At 31.6% G+C, this 27452-nt stretch overlaps 1 protein-coding gene across 2 annotated transcripts in view; it reads left to right on the top strand.

The window, feature by feature from the left end:
• Window positions 1–261: 261 nt before the first annotated feature.
• Window positions 262–27452, top strand: part of ERGIC2 (ERGIC and golgi 2) — a 35582-nt gene continuing 8391 nt past the window's right edge. The window contains exons 1-10 of one of the 2 annotated variants that reach the window (XM_081311168.1): window positions 262–375; window positions 10081–10223; window positions 11534–11588; window positions 13516–13562; window positions 14880–14950; window positions 16948–16988; window positions 20289–20390; window positions 21582–21677; window positions 26261–26316; window positions 27201–27299. In XM_081311168.1, coding sequence (XP_081167294.1) covers window positions 10118–10223; window positions 11534–11588; window positions 13516–13562; window positions 14880–14950; window positions 16948–16988; window positions 20289–20390; window positions 21582–21677; window positions 26261–26316; window positions 27201–27299 — 673 coding nt within the window. In that variant the 5' untranslated portion in view covers window positions 262–375; window positions 10081–10117. Of the gene's footprint in view, window positions 376–10080; window positions 10224–11479; window positions 11589–13515; window positions 13563–14879; window positions 14951–16947; window positions 16989–20288; window positions 20391–21581; window positions 21678–26260; window positions 26317–27200; window positions 27300–27452 lie in introns of both variants that reach the window. The other variant, XM_081311167.1, reaches the window with a different exon arrangement.

The raw sequence follows: 27452 nt of genomic DNA, 5'->3' as shown, positions 1-27452 counted from the left end.
GGAATCCTACGCGTTAATATTGCTAGGGATAATCTGCGTCCAAAATTCTCACCAGAACTGAGGTCTGTTGCGTTCACTAGTGGAAACCAACCTCTCTTTTCCGGCAGGAGATTCCGGATTGGTCAAGCAATTACACCTAAAACGCGTCTCCGTCTCCTTTCAGTTTAGGCACGCCCCTTGCACCGTGACCACGCCTCTTGATTCACCAAACAATTCGTAAGCACAGGAATTATCGCGAGAACTCCACATGGTCTCCCTTCTGACGTTTTCAGTGGTGATAGTCGCTTTTGTTCTCGCGATATTTCCGGGTACACGGGAGCCCCGGCGGCCCGGGCTTCTGTGAAACATGGCGGTCGACTGGGACCGTAACACAAGGTAAAATACTGAAACCCCATTGCGTGGTGTTCCCTTGCTTGTTTCAGGGCCGCTTGGGCTTGAATGCGGTTAAGGAGACTGAGAGCTTGGCGTTAGTTTAGGTGCCTGTCTTCTTCTCTTTCTGGAGAGCAGGCCAGATCGAAGAGCCTCTCCACCTCTCCCGGGGGCGTTACTGGCAGGACCCTGGGCAGCGCTGTGACTAGGAGCTCCGCTCTCTCTGTTCCTGGTGTCTCCGAGCTTTCTTGCAGTTAGAAGTAGTTGCGGTGCTTCCTTGATAGCTCCAACCCTGACTCCTTGCTTCTCACAGTGCCAGGTGACTTCTTGCGTCCCCAGGCAAATAGGGTCCCGCTTCCTCAAAACCAGCTTCATAGTGTCCCTAGTTTCATAAGGTTTCTGGTTCCCTACTCTCAAATAAATACTACATTCTTGGTAGCACGGTACTCTTTTTAAGAAAGAAGGGTGTTTTAGCCACGCCTTCGCACGCAGCTTTGGAAAATGAGAAAGGGGCAGGACAAGGCAAGATGCTAGGGGAGACAGGTCCCAAAGCGTCTACTTTTCTCAATTCAAGAAACCTGGGAAGGTAAATTGTCCACTCGTGTAGAGAAAAGCAGTGGTTATCGTAATATAGAGTTGATCATTGTTTGAGATGAAAAAACACGTTTAAATAACTTTTACTTTTAGGATTTAGTGCCCTCAAAATTGAAGGTAAATTATGTTTGTTAAAATGTTGCAAGGCTGGCTTTCAGAAGCAATTAAAGATACAGTTAACAAAATTTTTCTTTTGTTTAAAATTATACCCTAGGGCTGGGGATGTGGCTCAAGCTGTAGCCCGCTCGCCTGGCATGCGTGCGGCCCGGGTTCGATCCTCAGAACCACATACCAACAAAGATGTTGTGTCCGCCGAGAACTAAAAAAAATAAATAAATATTAAAAATTCTCTCTCTCTCTCTCTCTCTCTCTCTCTCTCCTCTCTCACTCTCTCTTAAAAAAAAATAAAAATAAAAAATAAAATTATACCCTAGTATTTCAATTAATTGCTTAACCTGTTATATTGAATTTTACTGAAATTATAAAGACATGGGTCTAACATGTTCACTGAAGGACTAATTTGCCTAATTTGTTTATTGATATCTTTAAGTTAATGCAATTACTCCAGTATTCTTAGAAGAATAACATGAGAAACAGAAATTCCATTTTCCCCTTTTCTGTTTGATGGTAAACTTTAGAACATAACTGAGTATTGTCATAGCTTCATAGCACAAATTTTAAAAATATATCAAGTTTTCAAGATTTCTCGAAGGAAATCAATCTGGAACTAGGATAACAACGAATTAGTAAAAAACAAATTTTTCTGGGAGTTGATGACTGAAATGGAAGAAATGAAATTCACTTTTAATAGACATCACTTTTACCTTAGTCTATGCCCACTGTAAATTTTATTTAACAATTTTCCAGTGTTTATTTTATTTCTGTCTTTTAAATAATGGCTCATAGTGAGCCATTATTTAGCCTCTCTATGCCTTAGTTTCCTCCTAAGTAAAATGGGAATGATAATATACTTAATTCGTAAGGAGATTGTAGGATTAAATGTGTTAAAACAAAGCACTTAGACAATGCCTGCTATAGGGTTAACACCCGGAAAATGTTAACTCTTTGTTATTTTTTTATTTCCACTTTCTAACTTTTTTACTTGCAAATGTTACCTTGGTACTTAATCAAAATATAGACTGAGGAAGATACTTTTAAAAATTTCTTTCTGACTTCTCCAAATTGTCTAAACACTCTTCATTATATGTACATAATATGACCTTAAACTTTTCCAGTTACTTTCTTAAACTTCTTCTCTCTCAATTTCTAAGGCACAGATTATTCCTTTCTACTTCTTCATGTAGTTTTATTGCAGTCTAGGTTCCTGCTGCTTTTCTTGGTCTTAAAAGCATGCTTTTGCTTTTAAGAACATTCATTTTATTGTGAATATACTTATTGCATTGTTGACCTTCTTTCCTCGTTCTTAAGTTCCTTATACCTCCTTACTTTGATTTTGTATACTTTTTTAAAGTAGCTACTTTAGTGAAGCTGTTTTTTGTATTGATCTTCCTTTTATTGCCACTAGGTACTTCCATATTTCTGTTGCTGTGACTTTACAGTCACTTTTCCTCAGCTTTTATTCTATTAGTTTATATAGTTCTCTATGAGATTATCTACTTACTTCATATATTGTCCTACTTTCCTCTGAGTTTAGCATCTAAATCTCAAATATCTTGTTTTTCCTTTTTTTCCAATTAGAAAACATTGACTAAATGCCTCATTTTATCCTAACTAAAAATTATGAGGTAACCTCCCTACCTTTTGAAATAATTGTGTGTGTGTGTGTGTGTGTGTGTGTGTGTGTGTGTGTGTGCTGGGGATTGAACCTAGGGCCTTGTGCCTGCAAGGTAAGCACTCTACTAACTGAGCTATATCCCCAGCCCAGATGTAAAATTTTTGAGAGGATTCTGTAACATTGAGGCCTTTGCAAGTTTCTCACAGAACTAGTAAGTATGTAGATGACAATCTAGGTTTTTTTGGATTGAAACTTACATGTGTACCATCTTACTTGTCTTCCAAGTTAATCTTCTTATTACTGTGTACCATCTTACTTGTCTCCCAAGTACATCTTTTTATTACTAAGAAAGTTACTAGATTATTTGAATTATTTTGAAGTAAATAACTTTAAAGCATAATATTTAACTGGCATATCCACTGTAAAGAGAGACTAAGCTATTTATTTTATAAAATTGTTCTTACTGTATTCTAATACAGTATAGTCTAGTAATAAAAATTTGTAGATAGATTGTACTTTTATTTCTGAAACTCAATGGTAGCCTGGATAATATATCTCCTTTCTCATTTCTATTAATGGCTCATATTAGTTTTGGGTAGTAGTCTTTACAAACTACCATAAACTGAGATGCTTAAAGAAATTTATTCTCACACAATTTTGGAGGCTGGAAGTCTAAAATCAAGGAGTGGGTAGGGCCATGTTCCCTCTGAAGATTCTTGGAGAGTCTTTAATTGCCTCTTCCTAGTTTTAGGGCACTCCTTATAGACACCTTACTCTAATTTCTGTCTTTTTAATTTTAATTTTCTGTGTAATTTCTGTCTTTTTACATGGCATTCTCCCATGTGTATCTGTGTTTTTACATGTTCTTATAAGGGCATCAGTCTTTAGATTTTGAGTTACCCTAATCCAATATGATTCATTTTAACTAATTATATCTGCAAAGTCCCAATATCAAATTATGCACATTCACAGATAGCAGGGATTAGGATTTCAGCATCTTTTGGGGGGACACAGTTCTACTCACATGATGGACATATGTATTAACTAATTAAATATTTATCATTGTCAAATATATATTATAAATAGACATTGCCTTATAAAACTTGGATAGCAGACTGTCTCCTGTTTTGTTTGGAGAGGTAATGAAACTTGAGCAAACTATAAAAAGTTTCATGGATGCTGTGTTTTAATTTCGGCAAAGCATCTGGTATTTTGATTCAAATGAATACAATGATAAATTATAGGCTATATGACATTGCTTAAATTGAGTGTTGATAAAGTCTATTCTCATGTGAAAGGAAAATTTCTTATTATGCAATTCTTCAAAGTATTATCTTTATCTCAATGTCAGTGACTTCCTAGAGTTTGTTTTTGTATTGCTTTTTAATATACAAGATAGTTTAGGCAAGACAGCAAAGAAAATAGATGAGGTACTGGAGATGGTTAAGGTATAAATAACAGCACCAACCATTGGACAAAGAAGTCCAGTGTAATTACTCCTAAATTATTGGATTTTGATGACCAATACAAAAAAAGAAAAAAGCAGGGAGAAAGGCCTAGATTTGAGGACTGAGAATACATTTTACATTTTGCTAAATGAGGATATCAAAAAACAAAAAGACTCCTCTCCCTCTATATATACTTATGTATATATTTTTATGATTTTAGTGTATATATATATACACACACACACACACACACACCTCTCTTTACTTTTATCATTTCATAAAGGAAAAGGTATTTTGACACATAAAAAGGAAGACAATAATCCCAGATACCAAGGACAGATTTTAAAATTAAAAAAGTTTACCTTTTGAAAAATTTGCTATACTGTCCTTATGTTTTTCACTTAGGTAGAAATAACAAATTTTGTAACAGGATGGCGGCGACTTCTAAGAAGCATTTCTAAGTATATTTTTGAAAATGACCAAACTGAATAAAAAGGCAAATAGAGTGGGTATGGGAGCAATGGGATTGGGTAACTGGGAGGGATTCAAGGGTTTGAGAACACCAGTGAAAATGAAGAGCGTGAAGGATTATTTTTCATTCAGAGAGGAAAATAATATTTTGAATTTTAGAGGTGAAGCAATTGTAAGAGTTGAGAGGAGCCAAAACATGATCTTGCTTATGAGTGACTTTGTATAGATTAAATGCACTGGAATAGAAGAACAATTGAGTTTACATAGTAAAAAGATGTTATTGTGAATGAATGGCATAAGATCATGAGTTCAAAGGATATGATGGAATGGGGAAGAAGAGAAGCATATTGAATGACCAAGGTGCTAAAGTCATAAAGGAAACTATATAAACACTTGCAGATGTCAGTGGACCATGGCGGCATATAATGAAATAACAGCATATACTGTGGTTTGGAGCATAGATTTTGGGCCAAGCTGCTTGGGATCAAATCAATGTTATTACTGTCAGCTCTATGGGCTTGGGAAAATTATTCTACTGTTCTGGGCCTTAGTTCCTCACATCTAAATGAGAATGAGAATAGTATTATAGAAGATTAAATAAATGTAAAATACTTTTAATAATATCTAGCATGAAACATAAAAGTCACACTTTGTTGTATGGTGTTAACTTACCTTTTCAGCAAAAGGTAGACCTGAAAAGGGGAAAGAAAAGTGGTTGAGAAGTATGATAAAACACATTACTTCTTTATCCTGTGAGTCTATGAAATGAAGTGAAGGATTAGAAAGGAATTACCACCAGGAGAAAGTCAGGTTTTATAAAGAGAGTGGGTAAAAGGATTGATTTTAGAAAAACTAGAAGTTATTGAATAACTTGTTCATGTCAGAACAGTGACTTTATAGAGTGTTAAATACTAGAGGTAGAATGAATTTCTTGGAAGTAGGTTAGTGAATGAACATGAATGGGATGGGAAGATTTTCAGATTGGCAGGGCGCTTCATTCTAGAATGATAATAATGGAAAATAGTTTGGAGGAAGCCAGAGACTAGGTGGTAGCCAAATGGGGTATATAAGCTGAACTTTGAAGGGTAGAATACTGAATAGGTTGTGTGTGGTCTTAAAGGGTTTGTGAAATGAACCAGCTGCTTGCCATATTTTTATACTCACATATAATTTAAAAGAAAGCATTTACAAAGCTTATAAAAATATAACATAGAAACTTTTGGAAGTAAAATTTACTGTTTTATTCATTTGCTCAACAATGCTTTACCAACTATGTGCCACCCACTGGTCTAGGTGCTAGGGATACTGCAGTGTACAAAATTGAAAAATCCTCCTCCTATTGATCTTAGGTTTTTATTTATTTACTTATCTAAGTGTGACACTTGGTGATTTGAAATCTGTGTTAGTATTGGTGTTTCTCTGTTGAGAGCCACAGCTGAAGCGGCCCCAGCAAACTTCCAGCTGATTGGCTCCTCTGCAGTGATGCTCATTGGGCTGTTTCCCCATACGGGCCACCAAATGCCACAGTCTGGCTGGGCACAATTCATGAGCCACTTGTCAAGCAGAAACGAACTTTATTTTTAGAACACACAGCCACACCACATGAGCTCTTCAGGAATTCCCTCAGAGCCCAACTGCCACCACCGGCTTCTGGTGAGCCTCTCAACCCCCACTCCTCCCGCTCTTGAGGCTGATTGGCTGGGTTGCGTGGGCGGAGCCAAAAGAGTCCCCCAATGAGCAGCTCCGTGGTCTGAAAGGGCGGGGGAAACAGCCCAATGAGCATCACTGCAGAGGAGCCAATCAGCTGGAAGTTTGCTGGGGCCGCTGTGAGCCAATCAGCATTGGTGTTTCTTGGGAAGTTTCCTTCCTTCCCTCAATAAATATTTATTAAATAATTGCTGTGCTAAGCATTAGAGATACAAAGATCAAGTTAGACATGATTTCTGCCCTAGAAAATAGAAAATGAAACCAGTAATTAGAAATAGTGTGATAAAGGTATAGTGTTATAAGTACTCATAAATTTTGAGGGTTGCAGAAAGCTTTTCCCCCTCAATACAGAAATTTATAATAGACTGGAACTTGAGGAGTAAATAGTCAAATGAGAGTTGGGGAGGGAATAGAAAATATTTAGGGGAGAGAGAACAGCATATTTGAAAAGTATAATGTGATTTTTCTTGAAGCTGAAACTTGAACTGCTAGGAATTGAGTTTGAAGAAAGGTAATCAGGACTTGGATTTTGGAGGGATTTGTAAACTGTGTTAGGATAGAGTACATACTCTAAGTGCAATGGAACTTATCTAGGTATTTCAAGAGAAATATATGATCAAATTTATGTTTTAAAGGGGTAATTCATAGAGTATGGAGAATGAATTGAGGGGTTGAAGGTTAGAATTTGTTGAAGCAATGCACTAGATTGTAGCAGTTGGGACTAGGTTTCTACTTAGGAACTTCTCAGTGGACCCTCAAGAAGAGAGAATGGACCATTTTGAGAGAACTTTAGGAAAAGCCTAAGTCTAATGGTACCTGTTTCTAGCTTATGCAGTTGGATACATGGTGTTAATAATTAACTAGGAAGATATAGGAGAAACTGTTTTGATAGGATGAAATGATCATTTTTTGGAATTGCTGAGTCTGGGTTGTCTTTGGGATGTCTAAATGAAAGTGGAAGACAAGAAGATATATCTGTGCAGAGAGATTTGGGCTGACTGGAAAGATTTGGAGGATTCAACATGTAAATGGAAACTGAAGGAATAGGAAATTACTTTAGGAAAACGTGGAGGTTGGGAGGAAGGCCTAGTGTAGAGAATGCAAGAGGAAAATAGATCTGCAAAATTAGCCAAAGAGGTAAAATGAAAATCAGGAGTGCAGTATGGGTTGAGTATCCATTCTGAAGTGCTTGGAACCCAGAAGTGTTTCAGATTTCATGGTTTTTCTAATTTTGAAATACTTGGATGGTCTTTACCAGTAGAGCATCCAAAATACTCCAAAATCTGAAACTTTTAGAGTTGGCATGTCTGTGCTCAGAAGTCTTGAATTTCAGAGCATTTTTGATTTTTGGATTGGGTTCTCAATCTGTATCACTTAGGTCAAGGTAACTATTTCAAAAAGAAAAGAAGTTTTTCCCAGGTGACATTAGGTAAGAACTGAGATGTGTTCTTGGGCTTGGTACTAAGGAAGTTCTTAATGACCTTGCTGAGAGCAAATTTAGTTAAGAGTGGTGAATACTTTTCTGAAAAAGGGGGTTATCAAAGAGTCCCACAATCCATGGGCCACAGTTTTATAGATTCTCAAATGAAAAAAGTACATATATCCTATGAATCTTAACATATACTAAGTGAATCCCACCATTGTGTAAGGAAGTACTCATAATAGATGAATGGAGACAACTCATATGTTTGGTTAAAGATGTTGCCAGAAATCTATAGAGTTGGACTTGAGTTTAAGAAAGGGTTTTATTCTAAAGATAAAATTTGATTACTTTCTCAGAATAGAGCAAACTCAGGGGCATGACTTATGCCCAGCAGATACTCAAGAAGCTTAATTTACAAATAAATAAAAGTTTTATAATTGATATGGAGATTAGAAACTGCCATCTCTTGTTCACATCATCTATTTTACTAGATTTTGAAAAAAAATCATAATCTGAAGGTCACGTTGTAAGCAAGGAGTCAGCAATGGAAGTTGGATGTTTTTAAGAGTAAATGAAATTAAACTATTAATGCTTTCAACCCCACTTTACAGCAGTAACTCAGTGGTAGATTGGTCAAAAGTGTCCCTGGTTGGGGCTCTCTCTTTTGGGTGTCATTTGTGATAACTGCCAGTTTTTCTCCATGAATGCCCTTTCTGTGGCCTATTTATATATTAATTCTAGTCATTGGATTTCAGAACCAAAGTCTGTGTTCTAGAGATACTTTTTCTTACAGTAACTTCTTCAACCATCTAGAATTCATTCTGCTATTATGTGTTAATTTTACTAATACACCATTGATTTCTGGGAATTCTTTGTTATCACTTGTAGTATTAACACATGGATACAGCTGGCTGGGCATATCATGGGCTTCACATCCATGGATCAACAAACCTTGACTGAAAATATTCAGAGAAAAATAATATATTAACTGAAAATGTACAGACTTTTCTCCTTGTCAATGATCCTTAAGCAGTAATAGTACAACTATTTACCTAGCATATATATATTGTATTAGGTATTATTGATTATCTAGAGATTATTTAAGATATACAAGAGGAAGTGCTTGGGTTCTATGCAAGTACTACACTATTTTATATGAGGGACTTGAACATCTGAGGATTTTGTTATCTCCTGGGGACTCCTGGAACCAATCCCCCATGGATAGTGAGGGATGATGATATTATTAAAATTGCAGAATATCTAAGAATTAAGTTCTCATTTGTTTGACTTTATAACATTTTAGATATATATATCTATCTATATATATATATATATATATATATATACATTTAGATATAGTTGGCATATTGATCAAAAAGAATGGCAAGCAATCAAATTTTAAATAATATTTTATTTTAAAAGCAATTTTGAAACTTTGCAATTATGTAAAAAAATGAAAATCCTCTAATGATCTACTTTTAACATTTTTATGTATGGACTTAAGTTTGTTTCTTGTATCTTTTCTTGTCTCTTAAAATTAGAACCCCTAAGGCCTTTGAATCTTCTTAATGTATCATAAGTGTTTTCTTTTGTCATTAAATGTTTTCTTTTATGCTTTTTAGTAGTTATAGAGATTAAGACCAGTAATTTCACTATAATTTGTATAGTGGATACCCTGAGTTTAATTGTCTTGAATATTTCACACACAAAAATAATATAATAGCTCGGTGCAGTGGTTCATGCCTATAATCTCAGTTAACAAGTTCCGGGCCGGCCTCAGCAACTTAGCAAGACCCCATCTAGAATTAAAATAAAAAGGGCTGCAAATATACCTCAATGGTTGACTGCCCATGGATTCAGTCCCCAGTACCAAACAAAACAAAACACTATAAGAAATATTTTTGTAATCAAATTTTTGTTCTTAACCCAGATTCTTGCCTTAGGATCCATTTCTAATGAGGAATTCATTTAGTGAAAAAGGAAGTGATGACATTTATGTCCTTGTTAGCAATGTATGTCTGTCTTATTTCATTTTTATCCATTGCTGGGAATGTTTTATTTGTCAATTTAATAACAAAATCATTTTTATTTTGATTTGTATGTTTGAACATTACAGTGTGACTGAATTGTTTTTGTGCTATGTATTGTTTGTATATGTAAATTGCCCTTTATTAGTAGTTTTTTGTTAGGGTGGAGTGGGGAAAGGAATGGGTATGAGTATTATTTTCTCAAGGAAGGATAAGAACACTGAATTTCTAAGGACATCTTACCCTAAACTAAAAGAAACCTTTCATCATTTTATAGAATTCATTTAATTATTATTTATTTCTCAGCATGACTATATGAAGGAAGAGGAGGGTTTTCCTGAAGATGAGGCGACTGAATCGGAGAAAAACCTTAAATTTGGTGAAAGAGTTGGATGCCTTTCCAAAGGTTCCTGACAGCTATGTAGAGACTTCTGCCAGTGGGGGAACAGGTGAGTTTTAGTTCAAATAAAATTTCCTCAGTAAGTAGTTTCTGAGTGATTCAATCAAGAACATATAGAAATGTAGCCAAGAGGAAGAACTCATCAATGAATTGTGCAGTAACTTTGTAATTCGTTTGTCTGTCCTTGTGTCACTGTTGCCCTGGTTTTATTCTTGTTTATATTCTGTATAACATTGAACCAAATTCCACTCATACATTTAACATTGTCTGTTAATCAATAAATTAATGCATTTTTACTGTTTTGGTACTCTTCAGTTACGGTATTTACATTAACAAGATTTTAATATATAAATGGAAAAAAATTTCAAGAAATTATATAAGGATGTTGACACTGCCTCATTCCTATTTTGATTAAGTTAATATAAACATTGTAGAAATTTCTTAAATTTCACATTAGTGTTTGAGAGGCAGCATGAGGTAATGCTTAAGAACTTAAACTTTAAATCCAGACTTAAACTATCTGGATTAAGATCCCACCTCTGCTGCTTCCTATAAGGAAGTTACTCAAAACTAGTTTTATGAAGCAGGTATATCAGTATTTACTCACTAGGGTTAATGTATCGAATAACTTACTATGTATTATGCTTAGAGTAGTGGCTTACACAGATAGAAGGGTTTGTTAAATAAAATAGTAAGAACTGTAAGAATAATATGACTTTAATAATGTTACTATTTATTTTTCCATGAAGAGGTAATGAAATAACATATTTCACATATGACTCTATTTTATTGAAAAAAATGTGTAATAAAATGCTTAATATTTCTAATCTCTTATGATTTAAGTTTTGTTAATGAAAGTAATACATTTTTTGTTGTAAATTGGGCTATTTGCATAGATGCATTTTTTTTTAAACACTGAGGGGAATATTTTCAAATTTGGCCAGTAAGGATGCTTATTTTCATCATTTATTATATCTCACAGTGCTATATGTAACAAAATAGTTTATGTCTTGTAAAATTATAGCAAACCTATTTAGTGAGAGATGCCCTTAAAATTAGAGCAGAAAATTGCTTTCTCAGTATTCAGTTGTCTGTGTTCATATTTGTGCTTATTAAATTTTCATTTTAAATTGTTTTAGAAAAAATATATAGTAAACATTTTGAAGAAAAAATTTTTATAGTATTTATTTAAATGGAAATCATGTTAGACACATTTTTATATTGCTACTTTTAATCTCACTTAAAATAGTTTACTGTTGTGTATTTTTAAATTTTTTTTTAATTTGGTGGTATTATATTTCTCAGTTTCTCTAATAGCATTTACCACTATGGCTTTATTAACAATAATGGAATTCTCAGTGTATCAAGATACGTGGATGAAGTATGAATATGAAGTTGACAAGGATTTTTCTAGGTAACTGTTTTCTTTTTGAAATACTTTTAGATTAAAGTTATTTTAAAAGTGGATCTTTTGAAAAAATGTCTAACCTTTTATATTTGGTTTTAGTTTTGAAGAAATGGTCCTGAAAAATTCTTACTAATTACATGCATTAAATTGAAACATTTAGAATCATTTAGATACTGGTCTCTGATTAATTTGTACTTGTATACAAATTAGGAGAACATATGTTTTTCCTTAGATGTAAATAGCTGTGAGAATTGTTTGAAACTCTATTCTTTATACTTTGAAATATCTTACTGACATATATGGACTGAAACATAAATTGTGTATACTTATAACTTCTATGAATTATATCTAAGATAAATTTTGATATGTAGATTTACTTTTTAACCTTTGAAAACATAGTACTGTAGGAGATAAAATATACTTTTATCATTTATTTGGATTTTTTTTGGATTGCATATAACATATTTATAATATTAAGAGTACACTAGAGAAGAAGACACATTTAGTTCTCCATTTAAATTCCAGCTCTGTTATTCACGAGCTTTGTGACTTTAGGAAGTCACTAAATCTGTATCTGCATGTACTTCAGTTTTCTAATCGGTAAAAAAGAATAACATTTATTGTATCTTTCTCATGGAATTTATAATTAGGTCAACATATATAAATTGTTGTATAACCTTGACCAATTCATACAATTGACTACTTTTGGACCTGTTTCTGCATCTGTAACATGAGTTACTATTCTAGATGCCATTAGTTTTCAGGACTTTTTTTTATTGTTATTTTGTTTATTTATAGCATAAATTAAACCATTTTTATTTTCCAAATGTAGTCTAGATTAAGCATGTTATCAGTGTAGTAGGGGCACCCCAGAATCTGCTTATGTGGCCTCCTCCTCTGGTTCCTACAGTTTTTCCTGGAACTAAGCCTCAAACTTATTTTGAGCACAGTTTGAACTATAGACAACTTTAAGACACTATGAAGTTTTAAAATTTGTAATCCCTATTGAGATTAGATGAAAATTATTAGCAATAAAGTTTTTATAGGAAATGAAGGATTGAATTTGATGGTCTCATTCTACTATTTATATTGCTTAATTAATTTTTGTATTGTAAATTGATTCAAACTAATCATTTGAAAATAATCAAACCTTTTAAAAGGCCATACAAAACTTTAAGCATCAGATGTTTGTTTTCTGATAATTTGATTATATTTATCCTGAGTTATGCAGACCCAGTATGCCACTTTAGTAGTTATGTGATTTTATGCCAACATTAATGCTACTTTGAGTACTGGTGGTTTGTTAGAAAAAAGTTAATTGGAAGCCATTAACTTTATAGTTTCATGATATAGGATAAAAAAGAGGGCTGAGGTTGTAGTCCAGTGGTAGAACGCCTGCCTAGCATACGTGAGGCACTGGGTTAGATTCTCAGCACTGCATATAGATAACTAAAATAAAGACCCATTGACAACTAAAAAAATATTTTTTAAAAAGAAGAGAATATTTGTATATTACATTATACAAATATTATATTATATTACATTCGTAATACATGATGTAGGTAGAGGAAAAAAAACAGTATACTTAATTCTTAATTTTTGGTGTTTATATTCTTAAAGGAATATTGTATCCAAAGTTTATATAAACAGAGGTTAAAACTTTGGATTACTTATTGTTATCATCTATTATGGTAGAGTTGCTATTATCATTATCTGAGCAATTGTGTTAAAAATCTGAACTCAAGTTTTTGGATTAATCAAAATAGAACTTTTATTTTTAAAGTGCCTTTGTTTTGGCCATAAGAAATGCAATCTAAGTTCTAATTGATATATTTTTCTCTGTTTGAAATCCAGGTTTTTCATAATTGATTTATACTTTTGATATTTTGTTGATTAACTAATAGATACTAACATTTACTTTTTTGTCTTTTAGCAAATTGAGAATCAACATAGATATTACTGTTGCCATGAAGTGTCAATGTAAGTACATCTTAACCTGATGAATCTCTATGTAGTTTATGGCTCCATCAATTGCCAGTAGAAATTAAAAGCTATTCATTATATTGTAATCTTGTTTTTCCTTTATGAAATTAAACATTTTATTGTGATTTTATTTAATAATGAAAATAGTTTCACCTCGGTTTGTATTCATTATATTTCATCTTCATAAAGAGATTTAATTCACATAGTATAATTAAAATGAAGAAAATTGGAGGGAAGTTTTATCAGAATTCTAGAATAGACATTCTTTCTTGTTTGAAGTAACAGGTTCTGTACTCACATTCCACAAACATATCCTGTTTCACCATTTTAATTTGTCACATTTGCTATACTTTTATTCATATATTTTAAAATAGAAATTCAGTTCATTTAAGGGAATAGTGATGTTTACGATTTTTTTTCTGGCTTTCTGTATTGTCAGAAGTGGAAAAATACTAGTATGTCAGATAATGTTTGAATTTGTAGTGCTCTCGAAAATGAGGCTGCTTTTATATGAAAATGGTCTTTTAAGTTATTGCTTAAAAACGTGGAACCCAAGAAATCATTAGTTTAGATAAAATTGTTTAGTGTGAAATAGTCTTATCCAATGTAACAGATTAGTTTCTGGAAGATTTTATCTCAGAACAACTTTAAATCTCTTTTCCAGGGCTGGGGTTGTGGCTCAGTGGTAGAGCGCTTCCCTAGCAAGTGTGAGACACTGGGTTCGATCCTCAGCACCACATAAAAATAAATAAATAAAATAAAGGTATTGTGTTCATCTACAACTAAAAAAAAATATAGTAAAAAAAAATCTTTTTTCCGTTTATTTTTCCTTATGTTAGTAATTTTAAGAAATAAGGAAATACTTTATATCCCCAATTTTGAGTTATATAGTAATCTTTTCAAAATAAGGTTTTCTGTTTCTTGACTTTTTAAAGATTTCACAGCTTTAAGATTCCTTTTAATCTTGAAAATTAATTCTTAGTTAATATTTTGTTCAGCAGCCATTTATTACTTGTGATGAGGTTCTTGATGATTTTTGCAAAGCTTTTTAATTCAGTTAATAGTTATGTTATTTACCATGCACATCTTTGTCATCTACTTTTCTGAGCAAGAAATAAAAAAATCATTTTTCAGTTTTGGAATAATATCCACAAAAGCTACATTAATGGTACTATTTTAACTTTTGAACAAATAAACACTATAGGAAAGTGATAAGTGAGTTTTCTGTTAGTCATTTTAATTTGTTTATATCTGATGTCATTTGGCTCTGAGCATAGAATGTAAAAACTTCTAATTTTTTTCTTTTTAATGCAGATGTTGGAGCAGATGTATTGGATTTAGCAGAAACAATGGTTGCATCTGCAGATGGTCTAGTTTATGAACCAGTAAGTTTAATTCATGTAATTTTTGAAGTATACAGTTTGAGGAATTATACACTTGAAGACCAGTTTGACATTTGCTTTTAGTTTTCTCTGAGTTTTTAATGTAATTTTCCTTATTACATAGGTAATCCATATTTGTGCAAAATTTAGGTGGAGGGCAGGAGAGAAAAGTCTAATGTCAAAGACTTGGCATAGCCATCGTTAACATTTAGGAATGAGCCTCTAAAATCTGTTTTATGTTTAAACTTTTTTATATTTTTTGTTAATGCTTCCTAATAGTTTCCTTGTATCTTTGCTTTTAGTTGCCATAGTGATAAAATTTTCTGCTTTTTCTCTAATAATTTAGAAACTTTTATGTCCTATTCTACTTGTACAAAATTTTAGTCTTTAAAAATACTTGAGCTGAATTTCTCTTATTATCAGGAATGAAGCATTATCTAAGAGAAATTTCATAGGCATGTATTAATTCATACCTCATTTTCACTTCTCAAGCCTTAGGAAATGCTAACATTCTCTTAATATCTTCAAAGCACAGTTGTGCAAAACTATAATTGGTTTATCAGCAGACACATTATGGGGATAGGTACAGTGATAACAAGACCTAATCAGGATTAGCCCTAAAGAAGCTTCTGAGAAAAGGGATGCAATTGTCAACTACTTTGTAGTTGCTGACTGCCTTTTGGTGTTGTGGTACTTGTGTTTACATATGTATTCTACTCTTGAATTCTTTTTTGTTCACTCACCACTGGCACTTGTGAACCCTTCTTTAAGGAAAATTGCAAAATGATAACTCAAAGTGGTAAATAGAGGAAGACTTAAAGTAACTGAATGGAATTTTGATTGCTGAATTCATATTAGTTTTGTTTTTGTTTTTTTTTTATAGCAGCAAAACATGTACTTTTGGTGTACACTCTTTTAAGTAGAAATTTGTATAGAAAAGTGAATTTGTTATTGCTACTCTTTCCCTTTCTTCCTGACCTCTGTTTTCCTGCTGATACAATTGACTTTTTAGTAATTTTTACATGAAGCTATATACCTTTCAGTTCAGCGGATACTGTTACAACATATTGAGCTATCTGGAAATATTAATCCAAATGATTAGACACTTTAACATTTGCAAAAATGTTTTATACTATTGTAAGAATAGTTTTTAAAAAAAAAAAAATTTTTTTTTTTGGTACTGGGGATTGAACTCAGGGTCCCTCAACCTCTGAGCCACATCCCCAGCCCTAATTTATATTTTTATTTAGTGATGGGGTCTCACTGAGTTACTTAGTGCCTTGCTTTTGCTGAGACTGGCTTTGAACTCACAATCCTCCTGCCTTAGTCTCCTGAGCCTCTGAGATTATAGGCATTAGCCACCAGGCTGGCTAGTTTTTCAATTTTAATAATGTTTCATTGCTTTTAATTTTTACCATTCCTTTTTTTTTTTTGTCTTTTTTATTTTTGTCTCTCATTTTGTAGAGGGACTTGAGATTTCTTTTTTTGGCAAAAATATAGGGGATGATTTACAGACTATCATGAATTTCTGTGCCAGTCATGGAGGAAGCTATTTGGCCTGCAAATGCAGATTTGGCTGAGGAGAGAATTCTTATTGCCTCCTAGCAAGAATATGGGCTTTGAATCCTCGAATTTTACACTTAAGCTATATGCCTTCCCACTCACCACCGTAGTTGTTAGTGTCATCCTGCCGTGATTTAAATGATTTAAGTCCTAAAATACCATTTTATATCCTGATAGATTGACTATTTATATCTGTCAATAAAAACAGATAACTTTAACAGGAACCTATTTGTGATTAGTAAGTTTTATTCTATTTTTGAATAGAATTACATTAAAATTTTATAATTTGACTTATAGAAGATTAAATATAAATCATGAATACCTGTTTTTACTAACACTCTAAATTTATGTTTCTTACTCAGAGAATTTTTAAAAATTGTGTTAGAAAAACCAAGAATATTTGGCAATGCCAGTAATTATGTTTTCTTTTATTTCAGGTAATATTTGATCTTTCACCACAGCAAAAAGAGTGGCAGAGGTAATAAGTGAACAAAGTATTATTCTTCATAGAAATCTATATCATGTTTTGGTATTGTAGAGTGCTCTGTATGCATTTTTATCAGGATTTACTATATAATTGCTTCCAGAATTTTAGTATTAAAAATTATATTCACTAAACATCTGTGAACCTAATTCTTTGTGTACTTGTGTTAGTTTGTGTGTGGAAAATTCCTAGATATTATATTGAACATTTTCATAGGTGGTGGGACATATCCTCACAAAATATTTTGCTTATACTTCAAAGTTATATGAGAATATTTATTTCTGTACAATCTCATCGAAAATGGATAATAGACTTTTTAAAAAATGTTTGCCAGTTTAATGGATCAAAATTGGTATTGTATTGGTTTTAATTAACATTTTTTTATGAATCAATTGAATATCTTTGTGATTTTTTTTTCCACCTAGTATTTCTTTTTTATGAAACTACTTGGTTATGGTTTATGCCTATTTTACTTGGTTGGGTTTTTTTTTTTTTTTTCCCTTAAAAAGGTGTTACATAGTTTAAGATTACTGCAAAGGAAGTTTTTTAAGCCATTTTGTTTTTTAGTCTCCCAAAGTATGTTTCAAGGGTATTTCTTTTTTAATTTCTTATTTCATCATTTGGAGGAATTTTAATATGAAAATTGAAATTGAATGTGGTTGAACAAAAGCAGTAACTATTAGATGTCTTAAGGTTTCTAGTGTTCTTAGTGAAAAGCTATCCAGAAATGAAATATTTCACTTTTATCCAGGCATATTAAAATGAGATGACTCCTTTCACCTGGAATTTTATTTATTTTTAAGATTAGTAATAAGTGGAAGAAGAGATTGTTTTTATAAAGATGATAGAGTTTTTTCTTCATGGTTTTCTACATACTTTTCTATGTAGAATATAGGCTTTATTGATTGGTATAATCTAGGCAAAATTTACTTGAACACACACTTTATTGTCATCACTGTCTTTGGTCACTGCCTAGCATCAAAAGTTGATGTAGATCCACAAAAATGTGAAGCTGTCGATTTCTGCTGGGCTTGGATCCAAAGATATTAAGTCTTTAAATGTATGTATCTGAAGATGGGATTTTTTTGAAGCTTTTTAGATGATCATGTTTTGCTTCTAAACATATATTCTTTACTCTTTTTTTATTATTATTGGTTGTTCAAAACATTACAAAGCTCTTGATATATCATATTTCATGCATTTGATTCAAGTGGGTTATGAACTCCCATTTTTACCCCGTATACAGATCTTTACTTACTCTTGAATGGCCTAGAGATTTCCAAGACCTTATGTCTTCCAGAATAATGTACATATGAACTTGTTTTTTACCCTTATGTACCACATTTTATTTGTCCATTCATCTGTTGAAGGACATTTAGGTTAGTTCTATAGCTTAGCTGTTGTGAATTGGGCTGCTATAAACATTGATGTGCCAACTCTCTATATTATGCTTATTTTAAGTCCTTTGGTTATATGCTGAGGAGTGGGATAACTGGGTCAAATGGTGATTCCATTCCAAGTTTTCTGAGAAATCTCCATACTGCTTTCTATAATGGTTGCATCAATTTGCAGTCCCACTACCTTTTCCCCCACATCCTCACCAACATTTATTGTTATTTGTATTCTTGATAATTGCCATTCTGACTGGAGTGAGGTGAAATTTCAGTGTAGTTTTAATCTGAATTTCTCTAATTGCTAGAGATCTTGAGCATTTTTCATATATTTGTTGAACGATCATATTTCTTCTGTGAAGTATCTGTTCAGTTCTTCTCTAATTATTAGATTAGTTGTTTTTATAGTGTTAAGGTTTTTGAGTTCTTTGTATATCCTTCAGATTAATGTTCTATCTGAGGTGCAGGTGGCAAAGATCCTAAAATATTTAGGATCTCAATTATTCTCTTTTGTAAAAAAAAAAAAAAAAAATCAAACCCTGGTGATAGTCTTTCTGAATTTCTACTTTTTAAAGTCTGATTTAAAATTGTTTTTAAAAAATATCTATTTATTTATTAATTTTTGCATTACAATTCTTAATACACCATTAATATCATAGTTTATCATATTTCTAATTATATATAAGGTATCTTGACACCAAATTCACTTCTTCATACATATATTTTATATAGTGATGAGAGTCTCCTGATTTAAGATTTATTCTACACTAAATTTATAGTGTAAATATGAATTATTTTAAGTAGCCCTGTTATACCAGTATTTAGATGGGTGGTACATACATATTTTATCACCCACTTTCATTTCAAGAAAATGCTTATTTTATCATTTGGTGGAGTATGAATTATTATCAGATTTACATTTACATTTTTAAGTGCCTATGTTTATACATACCTTATTCAAGTTCAGTGATGCGCATGTGTGTGTATGTGTGTGTGTGTGTGTGTGTGTGTGTGTGTATGTATCAACAGACTTTTATTTTTTAGCATAGTTTTAAGTATACATTAGGGTTCACTCTTGATATTGTACATTCTGTAAGTTGACAGATGTATAATAAAACACATTGTGGAAGGAAAACTTCCACTGCCCTAAAAATTCCATTTTTAATTTTTATACTTGCTAAGTTTGAACTTTACTACAAATGACTTGGGATGTTAGTTATTTAAAGATGTTAAAGGAGATTAAAACCTAAGTATTTTTTTCTCAAATGAATGCTTTGCTTTCTATAATCCTATGCTTATATGTTGATATTACTTTTAAAATTATGTAGGAAGAAATATATTTTATTTAGAATGATCTTGTCATAGAATAAAGTTTAACTGTCTTGGGAAGGACACCAGGTAATATTTAAATGGTCTCATTATTTAGTTTGAAATGAAAAGTAGATGCTGGTGATGTGGGTTTATAGCCTAGTAATCTATCATTTCCAATTCCATCAAGTCTATTGTATGCCCTTATTTGTCTTGTTTTTTGTATCTGTGACACTTAATTCAATGCCTGACAAAAAGTTAAAATTTTGTAATTGTGGACATATGTATGAAAGATGAATTTAGATATTCAGGTAAGTAGAACTTTTTTGGTAATCCTGACTGCATGTTCATTATTGATGAAATCAGATGGATTTCTTAGTACTAGCTATTAGACCTCTAACTACCTCACCTCATTTTTCTTGGTTCCAAAGAAGTAAATAGAGGAAACTTTATATACTTTATTTTGGAATAAAATCTTGTATACTAAATATATATGGTTTAGCTAAGTCAGCTAACCATTGCTATTTTTGAATAACTATTGACTATCTTTGTTTACCTTACTATATTTCTAAATTATTATTTGTGTTTAATTTAGGATGCTGCAGCTGATTCAGAGTAGGCTGCAAGAAGAGCATTCACTTCAAGATGTGATATTTAAAAGTGCTTTTAAAAGTGCATCAACAGCACTTCCACCAAGGTGAGATGTGCATTTTAAATCTGCAAATTTCCTATACTTACTGTGAATTTAATTTGACAGTTTTACTATTGGTTTAGTTTTCTAAATCTTATTTTTTTTCTCAGAATGGAATAATTTTTACTCTGAAAATTTTTATTACTGATTATCATTATGAACCATTAATAATTCTATCATGAATTATTAATTATTAAAGATACACTGTTAAATATTAGTTTTTATTATTATGTATGCAGCCTGTAATTTTGATTAGGACTATTACAATATATTATTTCACTTTTATTTATTTACTTTATGTTATACCTTCATATAAAATTGTATTAGGGTCGGGCACAGTGGCACACACCTGTAATCCCAGCGACGCAGGAGAGTGATGAGAAGTCGAAGACAGTCTCAGCAACTTAGTGAGATCCTATCTGAAATAAAAAATAAAAAGGCTGGGGATGTGGCTCAGTGGTTAACCAGCCCTGGGTTCAATCCCTAGTACCTCCCCCTCGCCAAATTATTATTTTATTTATATATATATATATATATATATATATATATACACACACACACACACACACACACACACATATATGTATATATATATATTAAAATTAGGTTTTATGAACAAATTAATTGCAATTACTATTATGAGGATGCATAAATTTTGGTTAGGAACTTTGTTTACTTATTTTTCTTTTAAAGGTTAGAATAGCTGATATTAAGAAAAGTTATGATCATGAAAAGGATACTTTAAAAATATTCAGAGGTTTTACATTTTTTTAGGAAGAAATTGTTATTGTCTATTCAAAGTTCAAAAGGATTCCCTTTCCTTACCTTAGTTTTATTCCTGTTGTCCCCTTTCTCCCTCAGTGCCAGAAATATATGAAGAAAGTATATCTTTGGTAGGACTGTTTCTTTTGTTTTAATCTTCTGTCATTGAATTTAGTCCTCTGGTTAGATTTAAAGAAACATTTAATTTCAGGTTTGTGTAAACAGTAGACATGTAATAATTATGTATATATTTTTCTATTTTGTAGATGTATTGTTTTAACTTTGGAGACTTTAGGAAACTGCTATTTTTGACATTTAGGATATTATCTAGAAATTTATCTTTTTGGACTTTTATTCCTTCTATATGTAATTTTCTCACCACAGAATGATTAGCAAATGTATTTTAAGTAATCTTAATATATCTTATTTTAATAGGGAAGATGATTCATCACAGTCTCCAGATGCATGCAGAATTCGTGGTCATCTATATGTTAATAAAGTAGCAGGGAATTTTCACATAACTGTGGGCAAGTATGTTCTTTTCATTTACCAAAAATACTTTAGACAAGGTTGGAGCTTGGTTAAAAGTAATTTTTTTTTTCCCTAATAAGATAATATATAGCTAGCTAATAAAGGACTGCTTAAAATGTTGTGGGTCTATTTTTAATGTCTTGAGATTGTTTTGCAGGGCTTTATTTTCAGGACATAGAAGAATATACTAACTTTAAAAACTACCTCAGGACAAAAGTAAAAGTCATGTCATATTTTATATAGTAGAATAAATGAACTATTGGTATATACGAATTAAAACTTTCTGCTTGCTAAATTTTAGTACCCAGAGAACTCATATTTAGACATTTCATTAATTTGGTCATGTTGTTAAGGCTTTCATTTTGTTTAAAACCCTGTAGTATCCCTTACCAAAATTTAGTCCTTGACTAATTCTTTTTTTAATTTTTTTTAGTTTTAGTTGAACACAATACCTTTATTTTATTTATTTATTTTTATTTGGTGCTAAGGCTCAAACCCAGGGCCTAGCATGTGCTAGGCAAGTGCTCTACTGCTGAGCCACAACCTCAACCCCATAGTCCTTGACTAATTCTTGACAAATATTTTGATATAGTTAAAAGCCAGCAGTTTTCTGGAATAAAGTTAAATTAGGCAAAACTTAAGGAAAAATATCAGATCACACCTCTTATGAACTGCATTTAGCATAGAAGTTGTAGAATAATAAATTTTACATAATTTCTGAATGAATAAATAAATTTCCTCCCTCAGATTTTGTTATTTGTTTGCTATGGCCAGAACCCATTCTACCCATTCCAATATGTTATTCAGAACCTTAGAACTTCTTAATATCATAGAGGCAATGACTAAGCAATGACTATTAGTCATTGCCTAATAGTTGGCTCAAAGAAATTTAGAAGATTTTATTACACCTTTGCGTATATCCTAGTCCAATATGAAAACTTACACTCTCATGATGATAACATATATTTTCAATGAGAGAGGCCCCATGGAAAAGCATTTGGTTTGTATCTTATCAACTCAGTGGTGTCTTTATGTGAACACATTCCTAACTTTTTGGTCTTGGATTTGTCAAGTACACAACTGATCATTTTGAAAATTGTGTATTATCTCTCAAACATAGTGCCATTTCTAATTGTAATATAAGAGAGATTTATATTATGTATAATATAACATAATTTATAATATGTATTTCAGCATGCAAATGAATATACTAGAAAGTATAAGGAAGCAGGCAGATGTTTGCAACTTATACTAACAGATTGTGAAAGGTGTATTAGCATTTTTTGTCGATGAGATGTTGTTCTGGAATAATGAACAACTCTCTTTAATGTTGTGAACAAAACAGTATAATATTCACTCAGTTTCTTGGGAAATTTAGTGTATATTGAAATTCCTGCAAGTACTTTGTGAAACTAAATGGAATTAGGTTCTAGTCTAAGGTAATTATATATAGGTTTTTCAGGTATGTGAATGTCTCTTAAAGCATTTTAAAGTTAGGTAAGATGAAGAACAAAATTTTTTTTTAATTGATTTTCTTTGCAGTTTGTTTTGTTTTTCTGGCTGTTGTCCACAAATGCCAGTAGCAACCCCTTCCCAATAATTGTCACAATCAGAAATGCATCTCCCCAACCCCAATTTTCAGAATAACTTTTTCTCCACTGAAAGATCATTTGGGCTAGATTTCCTGTCTGATGGGGTAGAAATTACAGTGTCCAGGAAAGAAATAGGTAAATTGTTAGTTATCTAACTTCCCTAAGAAGAGCTTTAACAAGGGTCAGAGAACTGCTATCATGTACTTGGAATGATTTAATTTTATTTATCTATCTATCTATCTATCTATCTGTTTGTTTATTTATTTATTTATTTATTTATTTATTGTAGTTGGACACAATACCTTTATTTTAACATGGTGCTGAAGATCCAACCCAGTGCCTTGCACGTGCTTGGCGAGTGCTCTAGCACCAAGCCACAACCCCAGTCCTTTAATTTGATTTTTACCTTTTAATTTTTTAAAGGGAGATGTATATTTATGCTATTACTTTATAAATTTTTAAGTGTGTCTTAACAAAAATTTAAGAAGGAAATAAAAAAGAGGCATAATTTAAAATTGTTCTTTATTCCTCTCAGAATAAAATACTGGTTTGTGAGACTGTGTGAGAGAGAGAGACCATTGAAGTCAGATATGATGCTATAATGTGATTAATCAGAAATTTTCCTGTCTAAAAATTTGTTTAGAATTTTAGTAGGAATACTGTTAGAATGATATGCTTTGTGGGGATAGGAATAGCCTACAACAATAGACTTTGTTTTAATAGTAAATCTGAGGTAATATACATTACCCTGAACACACGGCACTTTACCAGACTAAACTATTAGTTATTTCAGTGCATAGGGAGTTGCTTTGTTGCACAAAATTTTAATTTTATTGGATGTTAACCTAACTCATTGAAACACAATGGTCAGAAAAATTAGAAAATAGAATATCTAGAAATTCTTCATAAAAATAAAATATGAAAGTGAGGTTGCAATTAAAGTAAGTTTCTGAGTGTCTCATCGGTTAGCCAAGGAAGGAAAGCTATGTACTGATAATTTAATGCAGCTGAAACAGTATATTCAGAGAAAATAAATTTGCTTTAGGTAATTAGCCTTCAGCAAGGAAAGTGCTATAGCAGTTGGACCTTCATAGCAGTAGCTAATAGTCAATTAAAAAAAAAAGGCAAGTGATTTTGAGTGGTTTTACTAAACAATTGATGAGTAGGTAGGAGTTACCAGTGGTGTTTGTTTTTTTATTTGAGAAGTCAATGTTGAGTTTAAAACAATTTAAAATTAGAATCTTTGATTAGTCTATGTGGAATAACTTAGGGAAGAATATTTTTAAAGGAATCAAGAAAGCACAAATTCAGTACAACATAAAGTGAAATCTGCTAAATGTGTTACAACTGATGATGTAAAAATAACATAATAGCAGGAAAAGATTTGCTTGAATACATTTTCAAATTGTGAAAATACAGACTTTTTTTTTTTTTTTTTTTGAGAGAGAGAGAGAGAATGAATCTTTCTTGTAGATGGACACAACACAATGCCTTTATTTTTATGTGGTGCTGAGAATCAAACCTGGATCCCGCCCATACTAGGCGAGTGTTCTACCACCGCTGAGCCACAATCCCAGCCCAAAAATACAGACTTTTTAAAAAGCTATAGTTATCCATTTTTCATCAGTATTTTACAGAAAATATTTAAATTTATCATGTATTTTTAACTGGTAGTGGTAAATTTAATTTGCTTTCATGGACTTAAATATTGTAATTTCCATGAATTTTTGTTAAAAATAAAAGCTGAATATTCTAACTTGCCCTACTACACAGGAATTTGATGGCTTAGCGAAGGTAAAATTTTATTCCTCTTTTTTTTTCTTAAGCTCATTACCAAGATGAAAATTTTTTTAGTGAGAAAATACCATCTACCACTATTACCAAACAGAGTAGCTTTGGAAATTTAGTTTTGTGCGTGCGCAGTAAGGTTACTTGATGAATTTAACCTAAAGTCATAAGGCAAAAACAGAGTTTATATATGAAGCTTATATTGTGGTAAAGGTTATTTTGATACAAATACTATTAAGTGATTTTTGAGTAATTTCTTTTGCTCTTAATGCTTTCACAGGTTGTGTTGTTAAAAGTTTAAATAGGAATTAGATTTCCATTCTTCTACTTGGATATATTTTCTTATCTCAAATTGTACTTCCAAAAGTGTTTTCAAGCACTTTTAAGTGCAAAGGAAATTTCTGTGTTTTAAAAATCCTTGTAACTATACAGTTGAATAAATTCTGCCTTAAATTATTAAGCTGTTATGTAATGAATGACATGCTTAAAAGCAAATACCCAGAATCTAATAAGTATTGCCGAAATACCTTCCAAGTAATGAATATGCCCAATTCAAACAAGTCATGGATTTATATTTTCAAATTTGAAATATGTAAGATTTCATTATAGATCATCATTAACAGATAAACATTTGTAATCAGTTTTGAAAATAGGAACACTAAGGAAAAAGTAGCTTCCCCGTTAAACACTTACATTACAAAAAAGTAGTACTAAGTTATTATTATTTTGAGTTTCAGCAATAAAAGTGTATGAGAATTTATATTCTATGTAATAGCTTTGATATTGTATCTTGGCCCACAGAGCCTAAAATATTTATTACCTTTTTCCTTACGGAAAAATGTTTGCCAACCCCAGTTCCTTATACTGCCAAGGTGATAAGACTTGTCTTCTTAATCATAAACCACATACATTCTTCTATTTGTACTACAAACAATTATGTAACCTGGGAGAGATCCACTTTCTAGTTTTAGTTAGTTTTATGTGTATATATATATATTTTTTTAAATTGTTTTTTTTTTTTTTTAGTTGTAGATGAACACGGTACCTTTATTTTATTTATTTATTTTTATGTGGTGCTGAGGGCTGAACCCAGTGCCTCACACATGCTAGGCAAGTGCTACACCAATGCGCTGTTACCCCAGCCCCTTAATTAGTTATATTTTTTTAAGTGTTATTACTTTAATTTTTTTTCCTTCCTTTCAGGGCCATTCCACATCCTCGAGGTCATGCACATTTAGCAGCACTTGTCAACCATGACTGTAAGTAGTTTCTGAAATTTTTTCAGTGTAGATGTCTTTGAAGAAAAAAGTGGAGTTTTTATTTGGTGTATGTTTTTGTTTGTTTTATTGCAGGTGCAAAGTAGGGTTTTGAAAGTAAGCTTTTTAAAAACAGATGTTCTTCAGAGGAGAAAATTAATTATTGAATTTTTTTACTCTAATCCATTTTTTGTCTTTAATCTGCTTTTACTTCAGTTTGCTAATAGCTCAGATACTTCTAAGGTTGGGAATGAAGGCCTAGATGTACTTTGTATCACTTTGTATGCAGTTCCACTAATTTTTATAGACAAGAGAATATATTTGAAGTTTAGTTCAATTTTTATATCTAAATGTGGCCATATTCATGTGTATGTATAAAGTTAGTTTGATATAATGATTGTGAGAAGAGTTACTTTTAAAGTCAGCTATAGACAACAAAATAAATTCTATAAAAATATAAGTTTAGTTACAGCAATGATGTATGTGAAAAGTATATATGATCAGCTTCATCATTTAGCCAGACGAACATCATCCCAATTCATGTAAAAACAGAATCTTGTAACTGTATAATTTATTGGATCAAGAAAGATGTAAATTTTTTTTGCTCTCAGGATTAAATGTAATACTGTTTCTTAGAATTTAATTTGCATGTAAATTATAAAACTTAAGACAGTTTTTTATCAGAATTTACTTTTACACATTTAATCCTGATGCATTTTCTCAACTTAATGTTGTTTTAAATAACGTATTATTATATTTGTAAAGTTTAGATATTTTCATTTGAGAATAGATAAAAATGTAAACCAATCTGTAACATGTATTTTTGAATAATATAACTTATCTACTTAGTTTTTGTTTTGTCTTTTTTTTTTTTTTTTGTCTCTTAGCTTACAACTTTTCTCACAGAATAGATCATTTGTCTTTTGGAGAACTTATTCCAGGAATTATTAATCCTTTAGATGGAACTGAAAAAATTACTATAGATCGTAAGTATTTATTAATTATTCTTGTAATTTACATGTAGGAAATGGCTTTTATAACCTTACTATTAGTATGTTTTTAATTATCCTTTTACCCCCTAGTAAAGATAATCTTTAAATGGCTGATGGATTATTTATGTAGAGAGAATTTGTCCTAGA

Source organism: Spermophilus citellus (genome assembly GCF_964194105.1).
Source record: "Spermophilus citellus genome assembly, chromosome: 10".
Lineage (NCBI taxonomy): Eukaryota > Metazoa > Chordata > Mammalia > Rodentia > Sciuridae > Spermophilus > Spermophilus citellus.
This window is presented reverse-complemented; position numbering and strand designations above follow the sequence as displayed.